General features: G+C 40.0%; 3 protein-coding genes across 9 annotated transcripts in view; 1 reads left to right on the top strand and 2 right to left on the bottom strand.

Moving 5' to 3' along the window:
- LOC139766508 (uncharacterized) overlaps window positions 1–13,604 on the top strand; it is a 1,237,960-nt gene that overhangs the window by 698,256 nt on the left and 526,100 nt on the right. The window lies entirely within an intron of this gene.
- LOC139764533 (uncharacterized) lies at window positions 3,386–5,572 on the bottom strand. Its single transcript, XM_071691250.1, has 2 exons — window positions 5,506–5,572; window positions 3,386–4,096 (listed from the first exon to the last, which is right to left on the bottom strand). Exons 1-2 carry the CDS (start codon window positions 5,521–5,523, stop codon window positions 3,395–3,397), a joined length of 720 nt encoding a protein of 239 aa, XP_071547351.1. The 5' UTR covers window positions 5,524–5,572; the 3' UTR covers window positions 3,386–3,394.
- On the bottom strand, window positions 9,909–12,448 carry LOC139764532 (uncharacterized). Its single transcript, XM_071691234.1, has 2 exons — window positions 12,394–12,448; window positions 9,909–11,006 (listed from the first exon to the last, which is right to left on the bottom strand). The coding sequence occupies exons 1-2, from the start codon at window positions 12,409–12,411 to the stop codon at window positions 10,014–10,016; spliced, it is 1,011 nt and encodes a 336-aa protein (XP_071547335.1). The 5' UTR covers window positions 12,412–12,448; the 3' UTR covers window positions 9,909–10,013.

The following is a 13,604-nucleotide window of genomic DNA, read 5'->3' as shown; positions in this document are numbered from 1 at the left end:
TCTGCCCATCCTCTCCCACCAACACCGGCAGCTCACACCGGCAGTTTGGCAATAAACTGTTGACGCCCTTCGTCGTAGGGACCCCCTTACGACGCCCCACTTCCACCCCGAACCGACGTTCCTCACCTCAGTCGACATGCGTCGCTCAGACGTCGTACGTACGGACAGATACAAGAACAGCGCTCTACCTACCATTGTGGGGATCATAAACACACCATGACCGTCAGCTACGTAAGTGAATAGCCCAACTTCCTGTGTAGTGGGTCAGCTACTGTATTATTGGAACTATTGATCGATTGATGTTCAGCCAAACTCCTATTGTATAAGAATATAACGCCACTGAATCTGTAAACATCCCTGTATATCTGCCACCGTGGCTATCTTGCTGTGCCTCCCTCATAAGTTTATCTAAAGTGTGAAAGTATGCAGTTCACCTTCGTCCTAAGCATTTGTACGATTAGTTAACCAGTATCTGTTATGACCTCCGAGTTCGGTGATGTCAGTTGTGTGTGTTTTTGCAAACCAAATGGCTGCCTACATCCAGTAAGATATCTTTATGATGCCGATGTTCTGTGACGACATCGTGTTAGATGATGCGCTTAATATCATCTCCAAGGCTGATCTGTATCAACACTGACGTCTTCCATCGTAAACATCCAGGAATCACCAGTTGTAGATTATAGCCCCGCATGACGTGTCGCTTTTGAGTGGTTGAATCATTAGGTGTTTACGACTTAAAGCACCTTTGTTCTAATTGGTGATTTGCCAAGTGTGACGGTTGATGAGGAAGACGAAATGTAACTTATTACCCAGAGATGCATAGTTTTCATTATGTCAGGAGGCAGTTAATCAAAGCTCTTATCTAAATTTGGAAGAAAAAATGGTCTGAGCTTAAATCTTGAAATTAATTTACTTCTCAGTCGTCTGAGAAATGCAAAGTACACATATGCCGTTCTGTTAAGTATTTGTGTGTGTGTGTGTGTGTGTGTGTGTGTGTGTGTGTGTGTGTGTGTATTATATATATATATATATATATATATATATATATATATATATATATATATATATATATATATATATATAGTTATTATTTTTTATTATTTTGCTTTGTCGCTGTCTCCCGCGTTTGCGAGGTAGCGCAAGGAAACAGACGAAAGAAATGGCCCAACCCACCCTCATACACATGTATATACATGCACATCCACACGCGTAAATATACATACACGTCCACACACGCAAATGTACATACCCATACATCTCAATGTACACATATATGTACACACACAGACACATACATATATACACATGCACACAATTCACACTCTGCCTTTATTCATTCCCATCGCCACCTCGCCACACATGGAATAACATTCCCCTCCCCCCACATGTATGCGAGGTATCGCTAGGAAAAGACAACAAAGGCCCCATTCGTTCACACTCAGTCTCTAGCTGTCATGCAATAATGCCCGAAACCACAGCTCCGTTTCCACATCCAGGCCCCTCAGAACTTTCCATGGTTTACCCTAGACGCTTCACATGCCCTGGTTCAATCCATTGACAGCACGTCGACCCCGGTATACCACATCGATCCAATTCACTCTATTCCTTGCCCACCTTTCACCCTCCTGCATGTTCAGGCCCCGATCACTCAAAATCTTTTTCACTCCATCTTTCCACCTCCAATTTGGTCTCCCACTTCTCCTCGTTCCCTCCACCTCCGACACATATATCCTCTTGGTCAATCTTTCCTCACTCATTCTCTCCATGTGCCCAAACCATTTCAAAACACCCTCTTCTGCTCTCTCAACCACGCTCTTTTTATTTCCACACATCACTCTTACCCTTACATGACTTACTCGATCAAACCACCTCACACCACATATTGTCCTCAAACATCTCATTTCCAGCACATCCACCCTCCTGTGCACAACTCTATCCATAGCCCACGCCTCGCAACCATACAACATTGTTGGAACCACTATTCCCTCAAACATAGCCATTTTTGCTTTCGGATATAATGTTCTCGACTTCCACACATTCTTCAAGGCTCCCAGGACTTTCGCCCCTTCCCCCACCCTATGATTCACTTCCGCTTCCATGGTTCCATCCACTGCCAGATACACTCCGAGATATCTAAAACACTTTACTTCTCCCAGTTTTTCTCCATTCAAACTTACCTCTCAATTGACTTGACCCTCAACCCTACTGTACCTAATAACCTTGCTCTTATTCACATTTACTCTTAACTTTCTTCTTTCACCCACTTTACCAAACTCAGTCTCCAGATTCTGCAGTTTCTCACATGAATCAGCCACCAGAGCTGTATCATCAGCAAACAACAACTGACTCACTTCCCAAGCTCTCTCATCCCCAACAGACTTCATACTTGCCGCTCTTTCCAAAACTCTTGCATTCACCTCCCTAACAACCCCATCCATAAACAGATTAAACAACCATGGAGACATCACACACCCCTGCTGCAAACCTACATTCACTGAGAACCAATCACTTTCCTCTCTTCCTACACGTACACATGCCTTACATCCTCGATAAAAACTTTTCACTGCTTCTAACAACTTGCCTCCCACACCATATACTCTTAGTACCTTCCACAGAGCATCTCTATCAACTCTATCATATGCCTTCTCCAGATCCATATATGTATATATATATATATATATATATATATATATATATATATATATATATATATATATATATATATATATATATATATATATGTGTGTGTGTGTGTGTGTGTGTGTATGTAAGGAAAGATGGATGATCCATGTTCTCTCCTTTTATCAAAAATCTCCTTATATGAATGTAGATCTACCTAAATTTTTTATTCTCAAATGACACATCCCTTTACACCTGCTAGTTCATCCAAGTACCATTATGAAACATACTGTTCTAGATAATCCACAAATCTAACGTGGGCTCGTCTTTGATATTTACCCCACGCAAAAGTTTGCTTGATAATAGTTCTGACTGATATTGCTTGGGTGGTTGTGGTGTTGGGATGGTACTGTCGCGTTCTGTACTGCTTGTATCCCTAAGAACAAATTTGTAATGATTCTCTTGTTAAGAAACTGTGTTGACTGGAAGACTGCCATACTATGGTGGATCTTGGCCATCAGCCGGTTGACACTGATTACATCAGTTAATGTGTTTTTATGAGTAATTTCTTTATATGCTGGCAGATGGTTTGGCATTGCATTCGTATAATATTGATATTAACCAACTTATGTGTGTGATAATGGGGAAATAACAAAGACGAGAAGGGCTTCACAGTTTAATTACTTAATATTTTAGTTCATTTTACTATTTAGTTATATTCTAGTAGTCTGTCAATGTAGGTAACAATGTTTGTATCAGAAGAGGAGTTCCGTCACTAGATCCTGACTGCGGGAATCTTAATCTCTGGGGCAAATCTGTTGGCCGGAATGGTAACTTCAGGGATGACGACTTCTGGAGTGTAGCCGGTTTCATTGTACGGGATATTAAAGTTGGGAATCTGGAAGGGAGGTTGTGTCGTAGGAGGTGGAATCGACAACACCATGTCAGACACAAGCTTCAAAAGCCCTGGCACAAATACTTCCGCCGCTTCCTGCTGCTGCAGGTAGTACCTGGCGTTGTAGTTTTTCGACGCTTTGCCCCTGACGTTGATGATCTGGCGGGTCATAGGGAGTAAGGACAGGGTGATGGCGTTCATCTTCTCCAGCCCCGAGGTCTTGTTGTCGACCAGAGCTTTACCCAAGTTTGGTAGGGATCTTGCAATAGCTTTAGCAACTACAGCAGCAACAGGCACCCTTGGCTCGTTCCTCTGCCTTCTACTGTAGTCTGGTTTTTCTTCTGATGAAGAAGTACTCCTGAAGGCTGCTGTCCCGGCGTTATCTGCCCTTTGACCTGAAGTTAGTATATTTGTCTGTGGCTTTACTTTGGTGTCATCTGGCCTCCGACCTGTGGGTGGTATATATATCTGCTGTGGTTTTACTGATGGTGGTACATATTTCTGTGGGTCTGGTCGTTTGGATGAACCTGGTAGTGGACTGGCAAGCGCCAGCCCCGCTATGCCCAAGGCGATAACCAAAATCTGTAATGATATGATTCATTAGTTAATGTGAAGTGAAAAAGAATTGACGGTTTAGATGTATAGCATTTGTTAAAGTACTGTCCCGTTCATTTGTAAAATACTAGGATACAAAAAAATAGGAAGTGATCAGTTTCATGTAAACTTATATTCAGCATTTACTCACGGACTGTATCCGGCACCAATAGTTCCCCACAGAAGTGGGATTGTATGTAATATGTACAAGAATTGATACTCTGAGTTATTACATTTTGGTAAAAGAGAAAATGCCCATAACCAAGTTATAAATGTTCTTATTTGGAGTAAATACTTTAAGGAAAAGGGTAAGTGTTTGATGGGGTCAGCAGGAATGAATGAATTTTGTTGGATATGTTGTTGGACGTGAACGTGCAGAGTGTGTGTTTGGTGGAGTATTCAGTTATCACCTTTTTTGATGGAGGCGAATTTAAAAGTTGGTGGAGGGTTTGAAGAGAAAATATGTTTGTGAAATAAGTTGTGAAAGTAAATGAGCTGTGAAAGGAAATCGATATAGAAAATTCGCCTGTGTGTGGAGATACCAAGAGAGATTGAGAGAAAAGTGATAGTGTGAGACAAAATGAAGCTAGGAGAGTGGAAATGGGATAGACATGTTTGGGGAGCTCCGCTTACATGTGTAGTATGCAGAGCGACGGTGTATTACAGACTTTGAATTTGCCGTTCCTACCAACTTGACTTATTAGCATTGGAAATCAGTTCAAGAAAAAATACATTCCACATTAACGAATCCCATTCCAAAGACTTGTTGTTCATTTATACAACACTCACTACCTTATGTAGAGTTGTACCTTGGTAAAAGTACAAGGATGGTACTGATTCATGAGGTGGTCTCATGAGTTTAAGAATTTCCACAGTTCACAAAAATACTCGTTAGCTATTTTAGGAGCTGGTGTTAGTGTGTTTGGTTATTGCTATGTAGGGTTTGCACTTTCTAAATCATGAAACTGACACAAGTCAGCCGCATTTGGGCGAGCAGTATATCTGAACGCCTCATTCCCCTGCAAGTTCCCTGAGAGCAATTATGTGCAAAGGATTGAAATAGTACTTTTGGTATTCTTTGGTTAACTGCAGTACAATTAACACTGTTACTTTTACAGAGTAGACCTGTACTACCAAGATAACATTATGCCTTGCGTCTCCTTTGATCTCATGACCATACAAGATACGTTAATACGTGAACGACCGGCCTGCATTTGCGTACCATGCTAAGACATGACTGCAAGTCACTTACCAAGAATAGTGGTCAGAGTGACATATCACACATGCTGCTGTTGTGTTTGGTCAGAAAGAAAAACAAAGTAAGCTCACACTTGAGTTCAAGTGTTCCATGCTCACATGTGCTGTTGCAACACTTTTGAAGACTTTGTTTCTCTTACCTGACGATTCATCATCATAAGATGGAGAATATGTGGTGCTCGGTAGCCTCTGAGGGTGAGGGGCAGCAGACTGGTCAGGTCTCCCTCGCCCACCTCTATAAATACCTTGCCAGTTCCCGTTCATTCCCATAGTTGCCTATTTGCAATTAACATTTTTTGGCGTCACCACGAGATAGTTGACCTTCTATTTTTTCAAGTGAATATCTAAGTGATGAATACCTGAGTGACTTCGAGTCACGGACTGAATATCCGAGTGTCTTCACGGCCATGGGATGAATATCCGAGTGTGGTCATCATTCATGGAGTGGATATGTGAAAGCATGAAGAGAGAGGAAGTTTTGTTTCTCGTTCATAAATTTCCCAGACAAAAAGCTTAACGTCGAAGCTTATCCAGTATGACAACTTCACCTTCAGCTTTGTGCTGACCTAACCATCATAAGGTCAGACTTTTCTCCTTTTTGTTTGATAAAGGTTATTGGGAAGCTTATCCTCATAACTTAATATATGTAGGGAGTTTTTGCAGGTTGGAACCTTAGAAAGTGAAGCTTTCCTTTTTCTATGTTTTTCTTTTTTTATAAAGGATATTTTTGAGCTTGATATACTCAGATATGAGTATGTACACACACACACACTGGTCCTCCCGACTCTGCCATCACTCCTCACCACAACGTTAACCTCGTACCTAACCTGAGATCTCCCGTTCACGAGTCGTAGGTCGTCGGAGGCACTACAACCGCTGGGAATTCATGCCACTTGGCTGAGACAACACGGCCAACTGAATGTTCGGATCAAGGCAATTGAAATATATATATATATATATATATATATATATATATATATATATATATATATATATATATATATATATATATATTCATTTATTTATTTATTTGTCTATTTTATTATACTTTGTCGCTGTCTCCCGCGTTAGCTAGGTAGCGCAAGGAAACACACGAAAGAATGGCCCAACCCACCCACATACACATGTATATACATACACGTCCACACACACACATATACATACCTATACATCTCAATGTATACATATATTTACACACAGACATACACATATTTACATATGTACATAATACATAATGTGTGCCCTTATTCATTCTCGTCGGCACCCCGCCACACATGAAATGACAACCCCCTCCCCCCCGCATTTGCGTTAGATAGCGCTAGGAAAAGAGAACAAAGGCCAAATTCGTTCACACTCAGTCTCTAGTTGTCATGTATAATGCACCGAAACCACAGCTCCCTTTCCATATCCAGGCCCCACAAAACTTTCCATGGTTTACTCCAGACGCTTCACGTGCCCTGGTTCAATCCATTGACATCGCGTCGTCCCCGGTATACCACATCGTTCCAATTCACTCTATTCCTTGCACGCCTTTCACCCTCCTGCATGTTCAGGCCCCGATCACTCAGAATCTGTTTCACTCCATCTTTCCACCTCCAGTTTGGTCTCCCACTTCTCCTCGTTCCCTCCACCTGTGACACATATATCCTCTTTGTCAATCTTTCCTCACTCATTCTCTCCATATGACCAAAGCATTTCAGTTCACCCTCTTCTGCTCTCTCAACCACACTCTTTTTATTACCACACGTCTCTCTTACCATTTCATTACTTACTCGGTCAAACCACCTAACACCACATATTGTCCTCAAACATCTCATTTCCAGCACATCCACCCTCCTCCGCACAACTCTTATCTATAGCCCACGCATCGCAACCATATATATATATATATATATATATATATATATATATATATATATATATATATATATATATATATATATATATATATATATTATTTTATTATACTTATCCGCGAGGCAGTGCAAATGAACAGATGAAGAATGGCCCAACCACTCATACACACACACACACACACACACACACACACACACACACACACACACACATACATACATATATATATATATATATATATATATATATATATATATATATATATATATATATATATATATATATATATCCCTGGGGATAGGGGAGAAAGAATATTTCCAACGTATTCCCTGCGTGTCGTAGAAGGCGACTAAAAGGGAAGGGAGCGGGGGGCTGGAAATCCTCCCCTCTCGGTTTTTTTTTTTTAATTTTCCAAACGAAGGGACAGAGAAGGGGGCCAGGTGAGGATATTCCCTCAAAGGTCCAGTCCTCTGTTCTTAACGCAACCTCGCTAATGCGGGAAATGGCGAATAGTATGAAAGAAAAAAGAAAGATATGTATATATATATACGCCCATACACGGACATATTCATACATATACATATCAACGTATTCGTACATATACATACACATACATACATATATACACATGTATATATTCATACTTGCTGCCTTCATCCACGGGGAAATGAAACACCATATGTTCCCAAGCGCGCTTTCGTGTTACTAAAAATATCATCAGGGGAGATATAAGAAAGAAATAGAACAGTAGCTAATGTCACAGATATTACAAGTTTATTATCAATCAATCCCGCACTACATTTTGGAAATACTTTAGGAAACATTGATGAAAACACAGAACAATTTTCTTTATTGTGTTAAGAAGAGCAGTAATGAATATCTGAACAGACATTTGTGGGTGCACGGAAAATAGGCCACAAACTAAGAATATCTTACAAGATAAGATATAAGATGTCGGGTGTTTTAAAAATTCCCCGTAGAAATTTACTTATGAGGGATGAGAGAGGAATGAGAGAGGATTTCCCATACCAACCTGCTGTATAATGAAACTGTCATTGAACAGAAACTTACAATCTTTAACACAAAGTTTGATTAGATCTGAGATGTTTCTTGTAGGCAATGGTGTATAGCATGTTTCTCTAGCTATTCCGCCACAGACTCCAATTATGACTAGAGACTTTGATGAATTATGACAACATCAAAACTTATGAGCTTAAATCTATAGAATGAAGTTAGATCAATATTGTTTTTGATAAGGGGAACAAGATATTCTACCAATTAATGGATCGAGAATACTGGCGAGCCATTTTGACAATCTCTGTTGTTACAAAACCCACTGAAGAAACTGTAGATCTTATAGGGTGTCCTGGATTGGGAGTCGTAATCAAGCCATACAAGAAGACAACAGGAGGGTATATATACCTTTATCCTCTAATAAAACCATACAATTTATCTAAATAATTATCTTCATTCAGTAATCACACGGTTAGAGACAATCTTATCAGAAGGGTTGTGTGTACAATATCCCCTGTAAAGGTTGTGACCAATTTCACATTGGTAAAACTGGTGACGGTCTTGATACAAGGGTTAAGCAACATGAAAATAGTGTTAGGTATGTTCAAGAATCTAATGCAATATATTTGCCCTCTGCATAGACATTGGTCGTCAAATTGACTAAAGCAATATTAAGGTTATTACATACAATAGCTCACTAATGGATGGATATATTGGTGAATCGTTTCTTATAAAACCAAACATAGTAGAAAAACCACTATGAATCAAAATATTTATTTGTATGATAAATGAGATAGCTTTATATGTAGAAATGAGATGAAATATGTTTCCCAGAACATAGGTTAACCTGAGTTTGTAACTTGAGAGGTCGTCGAGGGTGACCTGTGCCATGATGCCTTCACCTGTTTCTTAATTCACTTGTTGGCTCCGTCCAGTGTCGGCTGGTGTATTATATTCTGGTTCATTGTAAATGTACTCATTCCTGATGATGTAGTCTTACGAAAGCTCTTGACACTTTGCATTTTCCTTTTCCTCTCCGTTTTATCTGCATCTATATACACTCGCTCCTTATGTATTTTTGATATATATATATATATATATATATATATATATATATATATATATATATATATATATATATATATATATATATATATATATTCTTTTATCAGAAATGTTTTTTATAAGAATGTAAATCTACCTCAATTGTTTGTCATTTTTAAAAGACACACGTCCCTTGATACTGGCTAATCCATCCAAGTACCATTATTAAACATATTCTTCTAAATGATCCACAAATCTAACGTGGGCTCGTCTTTGATTTTTTCCCTAAGCAAAAGTTCGCTTGATAATAGTTCTGACTGATCCACTGACTGATATTGCTTGGGTGGTTGTGGTGTTGGGATGGTACTGTCGCTTTCTGTACTGCTTGTATCCCTAAGAACAAATTTGTAATGATTCTCCTGTTAAGAAACTGTGTTGACTGGAAGACTGTCATACTATGGTGGATCTTGGCCATCAGCCGGTCGACACTGATTACATCAGTTAATTGTGTTTTTATGAGTGATTTCTTTATATGCTGGCAGATGGTTTGGCATTGCATTCCTATAATAATGATATTAACCAACTTATGTGTGTGATAATGGGGAAATAACAAAGACGAGAAGGGCTTCACAGTTTAATTACTTAATAACTTAATTCATTTTACTATTTACTTATATTCTAGTAGTCTGTCAATGTAGGTAACAATGTTTGTATCAGAAGAGGAGCTCCGTCACTAGATCCTGACTGCGGGAATCTTAATCTCTGGGGCAAATCTGTTGGCCGGAATGGTAACTTCAGGGATGACGACTTCTGGAGTGTAGCCGGTTTCATTGTACGGGATATTAAAGTTGGGAATCTGGAAGGGAGGTTGTGTCGTAGGAGGTGGAATCGACAACACCATGTCAGACACAAGCTTCAAAAGCCCTGGCACAAATACTTCCGCCGCTTCCTGCTGCTGCAGGTAGTACCTGGCGTTGTAGTTTTTCGACGCTTTGCCCCTGACGTTGATGATCTGGCGGGTCATGGGGAGAAAGGACAGGGTGATGGCGTTCATCTTCTCCAGCCCCGAGGTCTTGTTGTTGACCAGAGCTTTGCCCAAGTTTGGTAGGAATTTTCCAATAGCTTTAGCAATCCCAGTTGCAAGAGACACCTTTGCCTCGTTCCTCTGCCTTCTACTGTAGTCTGGTTTTTCTTCTGATGAAGAAGTACTCCTGAAGGCTGATGTCCGAACGTTATTTGGGTTCTGACCTGAGGCTGGTACATTTGTCTGTGGCTTTACTTTGATGTCGTCTGCCCTCTGACCTGATGTTGGTATATTTATCCGTGGCTTTACTTTGGTGTTGTCTGCCCTCTGACTTGAGGGTGGTTTATTTATCTGTGGCTTTACTTTGGTGTTGCCTGCCCTCTGACCTAAGAATGGTATATTAATCTTTGGTCTTACTTCGGTGTTAACTGGCCTCCTTCCTGAGGGTGGTATGAATATATGTGGTTTTACTTTGGTGTTAGTTGCCCTCTGACCTGAGGGTGGTATATATATCTTTGGTTTTGCTTTGGTGCTATCTGGCCTCCGACCTAAGGGTGGTATATATATCTGTGGATTTACCCTGGTGTTATATGTTCCCCAATCTGATGGTGGTGTATATTTCTGTGGGTCTGACCGTTTGGATGAACCTGGAAGTGGACTGGCAAGCGCTAATCCCGCCATGCCCAAGACGACAACCAAAATCTGTAATGATATGATTCATTAATATCAAGCGAAAAAGAATTGACGTCTGAAATGTAAGCCATTTGTTAAGTTACTGTCTCGTTTATTTCAAAAAGACTAGGATACGAAAGGAATGTAAGTGATCAGTTTCATCTAAACATATCATATTCAGCATTCACTCACATAATGTATCCTGTACCAATACTTCCCCATAGAAGGCGATGGTATGTAATATGTACAAGAATTGATACTCTGCATTATTACATTTTGGTAAAAAATAAAAGGCCCATAACCAAGTTATAAATGTTCTTATTTGGAGTAAATACTTTAAGGAAAAGGGTAAGTGGTTGATGGGGTCAGCAGGAATGAATGAATTTTGTTGGATATGTTGTTGGACGTGAACGTGCGGAGTGTGTGTTTGGTGGAGTATTCAGTTATCACCTTTTTTGATGGAGGCGAATGTAAAAGTTGGTGGAGGGTATTGAAGAATGGAAAATATGTTTGTGAAATAAGTTATGAAAGTAAATGAGGTGTGAAGGGAAATCATTACAGAAAATTAGCCTGTGTGTGGAGATACCAGATGAGTTTGAAAAAAAAATGATAGTGCGAGACAAAATGAAGCTAGGAGAGTGGAAATGGGATGGACGTGTTTGGGGAGCTCCGTTTACATGTGAATGTAGTATGCAGAGCGCCGGTGTATTATAGACTTAATTTTTCGTCCCTACCAACTTGACTGATTAGCATTGGAAATCAGTTGAAGAAAAAATACATTCCACATTAACGAATCCCATTCCAAAGACTTGTTCATTTGTTCATTTATACAACACTCACTACCTTATGCAGAGTTGAACCTTGGTAAAAGTACAAGGATGGTACTGATTCATGAGGTGGTCTCATGAGTTTAAGATTCTCCACAGTTTACAAAAATACTCGTTATCTATTTTAGGAGCAGGTGTTAGTGTGTTTGGTTATTGCTATGTAGGGTTTGCACTTTCTCAATCATGAAACTGACACTAGTCAGCCGCATTTGGGCGAGCAGTATATCTGAACGCCTCATTCCCCTGCAAGTTCCCTGAGAGCAATTATGTGCAAAGGATTGAAATAGTACTTATGGTGACGTGCAGTCCAATGAACACTGCTACGTTTACACACTGTGCTACGAAGATAACATTATGCCTTGCGTCTCCTTTGTTCTCATGATTATATACAAGATACGTTAATACGTGAACGACCGGCCTGCATTTGCGTACCTTGCTAAGACATGACCGCAAGTCACTTACCAAGAATAGTGGTCAAACATGCTGCTGTTGTGTTTGGTCAGAAAGAAAAACAAAGTAAGCTCACACTTGAGTGTCTTCCATGCTCACATGTGCCGTTGCAACACTTTTGAAGACTTTGTTTCTCTTACCTGACGATTCATCATCATAAGATGGAGAATATGTGGTGCTCGGTAGCCTCTGAGGGTGAGGGGCAGCAGACTGGTCAGGTCTCCCTCGCCCACTTCTATAAATACCTTGCCAGTTCCCGTTCATTCCCATAGTTGCCTATTTGCAATTAACATTTTTTGGCGTCACCACGAGATGGTTGACCTTTTATTGTTTCAAGTGAATATCTAAGTGATGAATACCTGAGTGACTTCGAGTCACGGACTGAATATCTGAGTGTCTTCACGGCCATGGGATGAATATCCGAGTGTGGTCATCATTCATGGATTGGATATGTGAAAGCATGAAGAGAGAGGAAGTTTTGTTTCTCGTTCATAAATTTCCCAGACAAAATTCTTAATGTCGAAGCTTATCCAGTATGACTACTTTACCTTCAGCTTTGTGCTGACCTAACCATCATAAGGTCAGACTTTTCTCCTTTTTGTTTGATAAAAGGTTATTGGGAAGACTTATCCTCATAACTTAATATATGTAGGGAGTTTTTGCACGTTGGAACCTGAGAAAGTGAAGCTTTCCTTTTTCTATGTTTTTCTTTTTTTATAAAGGATATTTTTGAGCTTGATATACTCAGATATGAGTATGTACACACACACACACTGGTCCTCCCGACTCTGCCATCACTCCTCACCACAACGTTAACCTCGTACCTAACCTGAGATCTCCCGTTCACGAGTTGTAGGTCGTCGGAGGCACCACAACCGCTGGGAATTCATGCCACTTGGCTGAGACAACACGGCCAACTGAATGTTCGGATCAAGGCAATTGAATTATATATATATATATATATATATATATATATATATATATATATATATATATATATATATATATATATATATCCTCACACATTTTCTCCATGTGACCAAGCCATATCAATACACCGTCTTCTGCTCTCTCAACCACACTCTTTTTATTACCACACATTTCTCTTACCCTTTTATTACTTACTCGATCAAACAACTCGCACCACATATTGTCCTCAAGCATTTCAATTTCAACAAATCCACCCTCCTCCGCACAACTCTATCTATCGCCCACGCCCCGCAATCGTATAACATTGTTGGAACGACTATTCCTTTCAACATACCCGTTTATCCTCTCTGAGATAACGTTCTCGTCTTCCACACATTCTTCAAAGCTTCCAAAACCTTCGTCCCCTCCCTCACCCTGTGAC

This window comes from Panulirus ornatus, chromosome 4 (genome assembly GCF_036320965.1).
Source record: "Panulirus ornatus isolate Po-2019 chromosome 4, ASM3632096v1, whole genome shotgun sequence".
In the NCBI taxonomy this organism is placed as follows: domain Eukaryota; kingdom Metazoa; phylum Arthropoda; class Malacostraca; order Decapoda; family Palinuridae; genus Panulirus; species Panulirus ornatus.
This window is presented reverse-complemented; position numbering and strand designations above follow the sequence as displayed.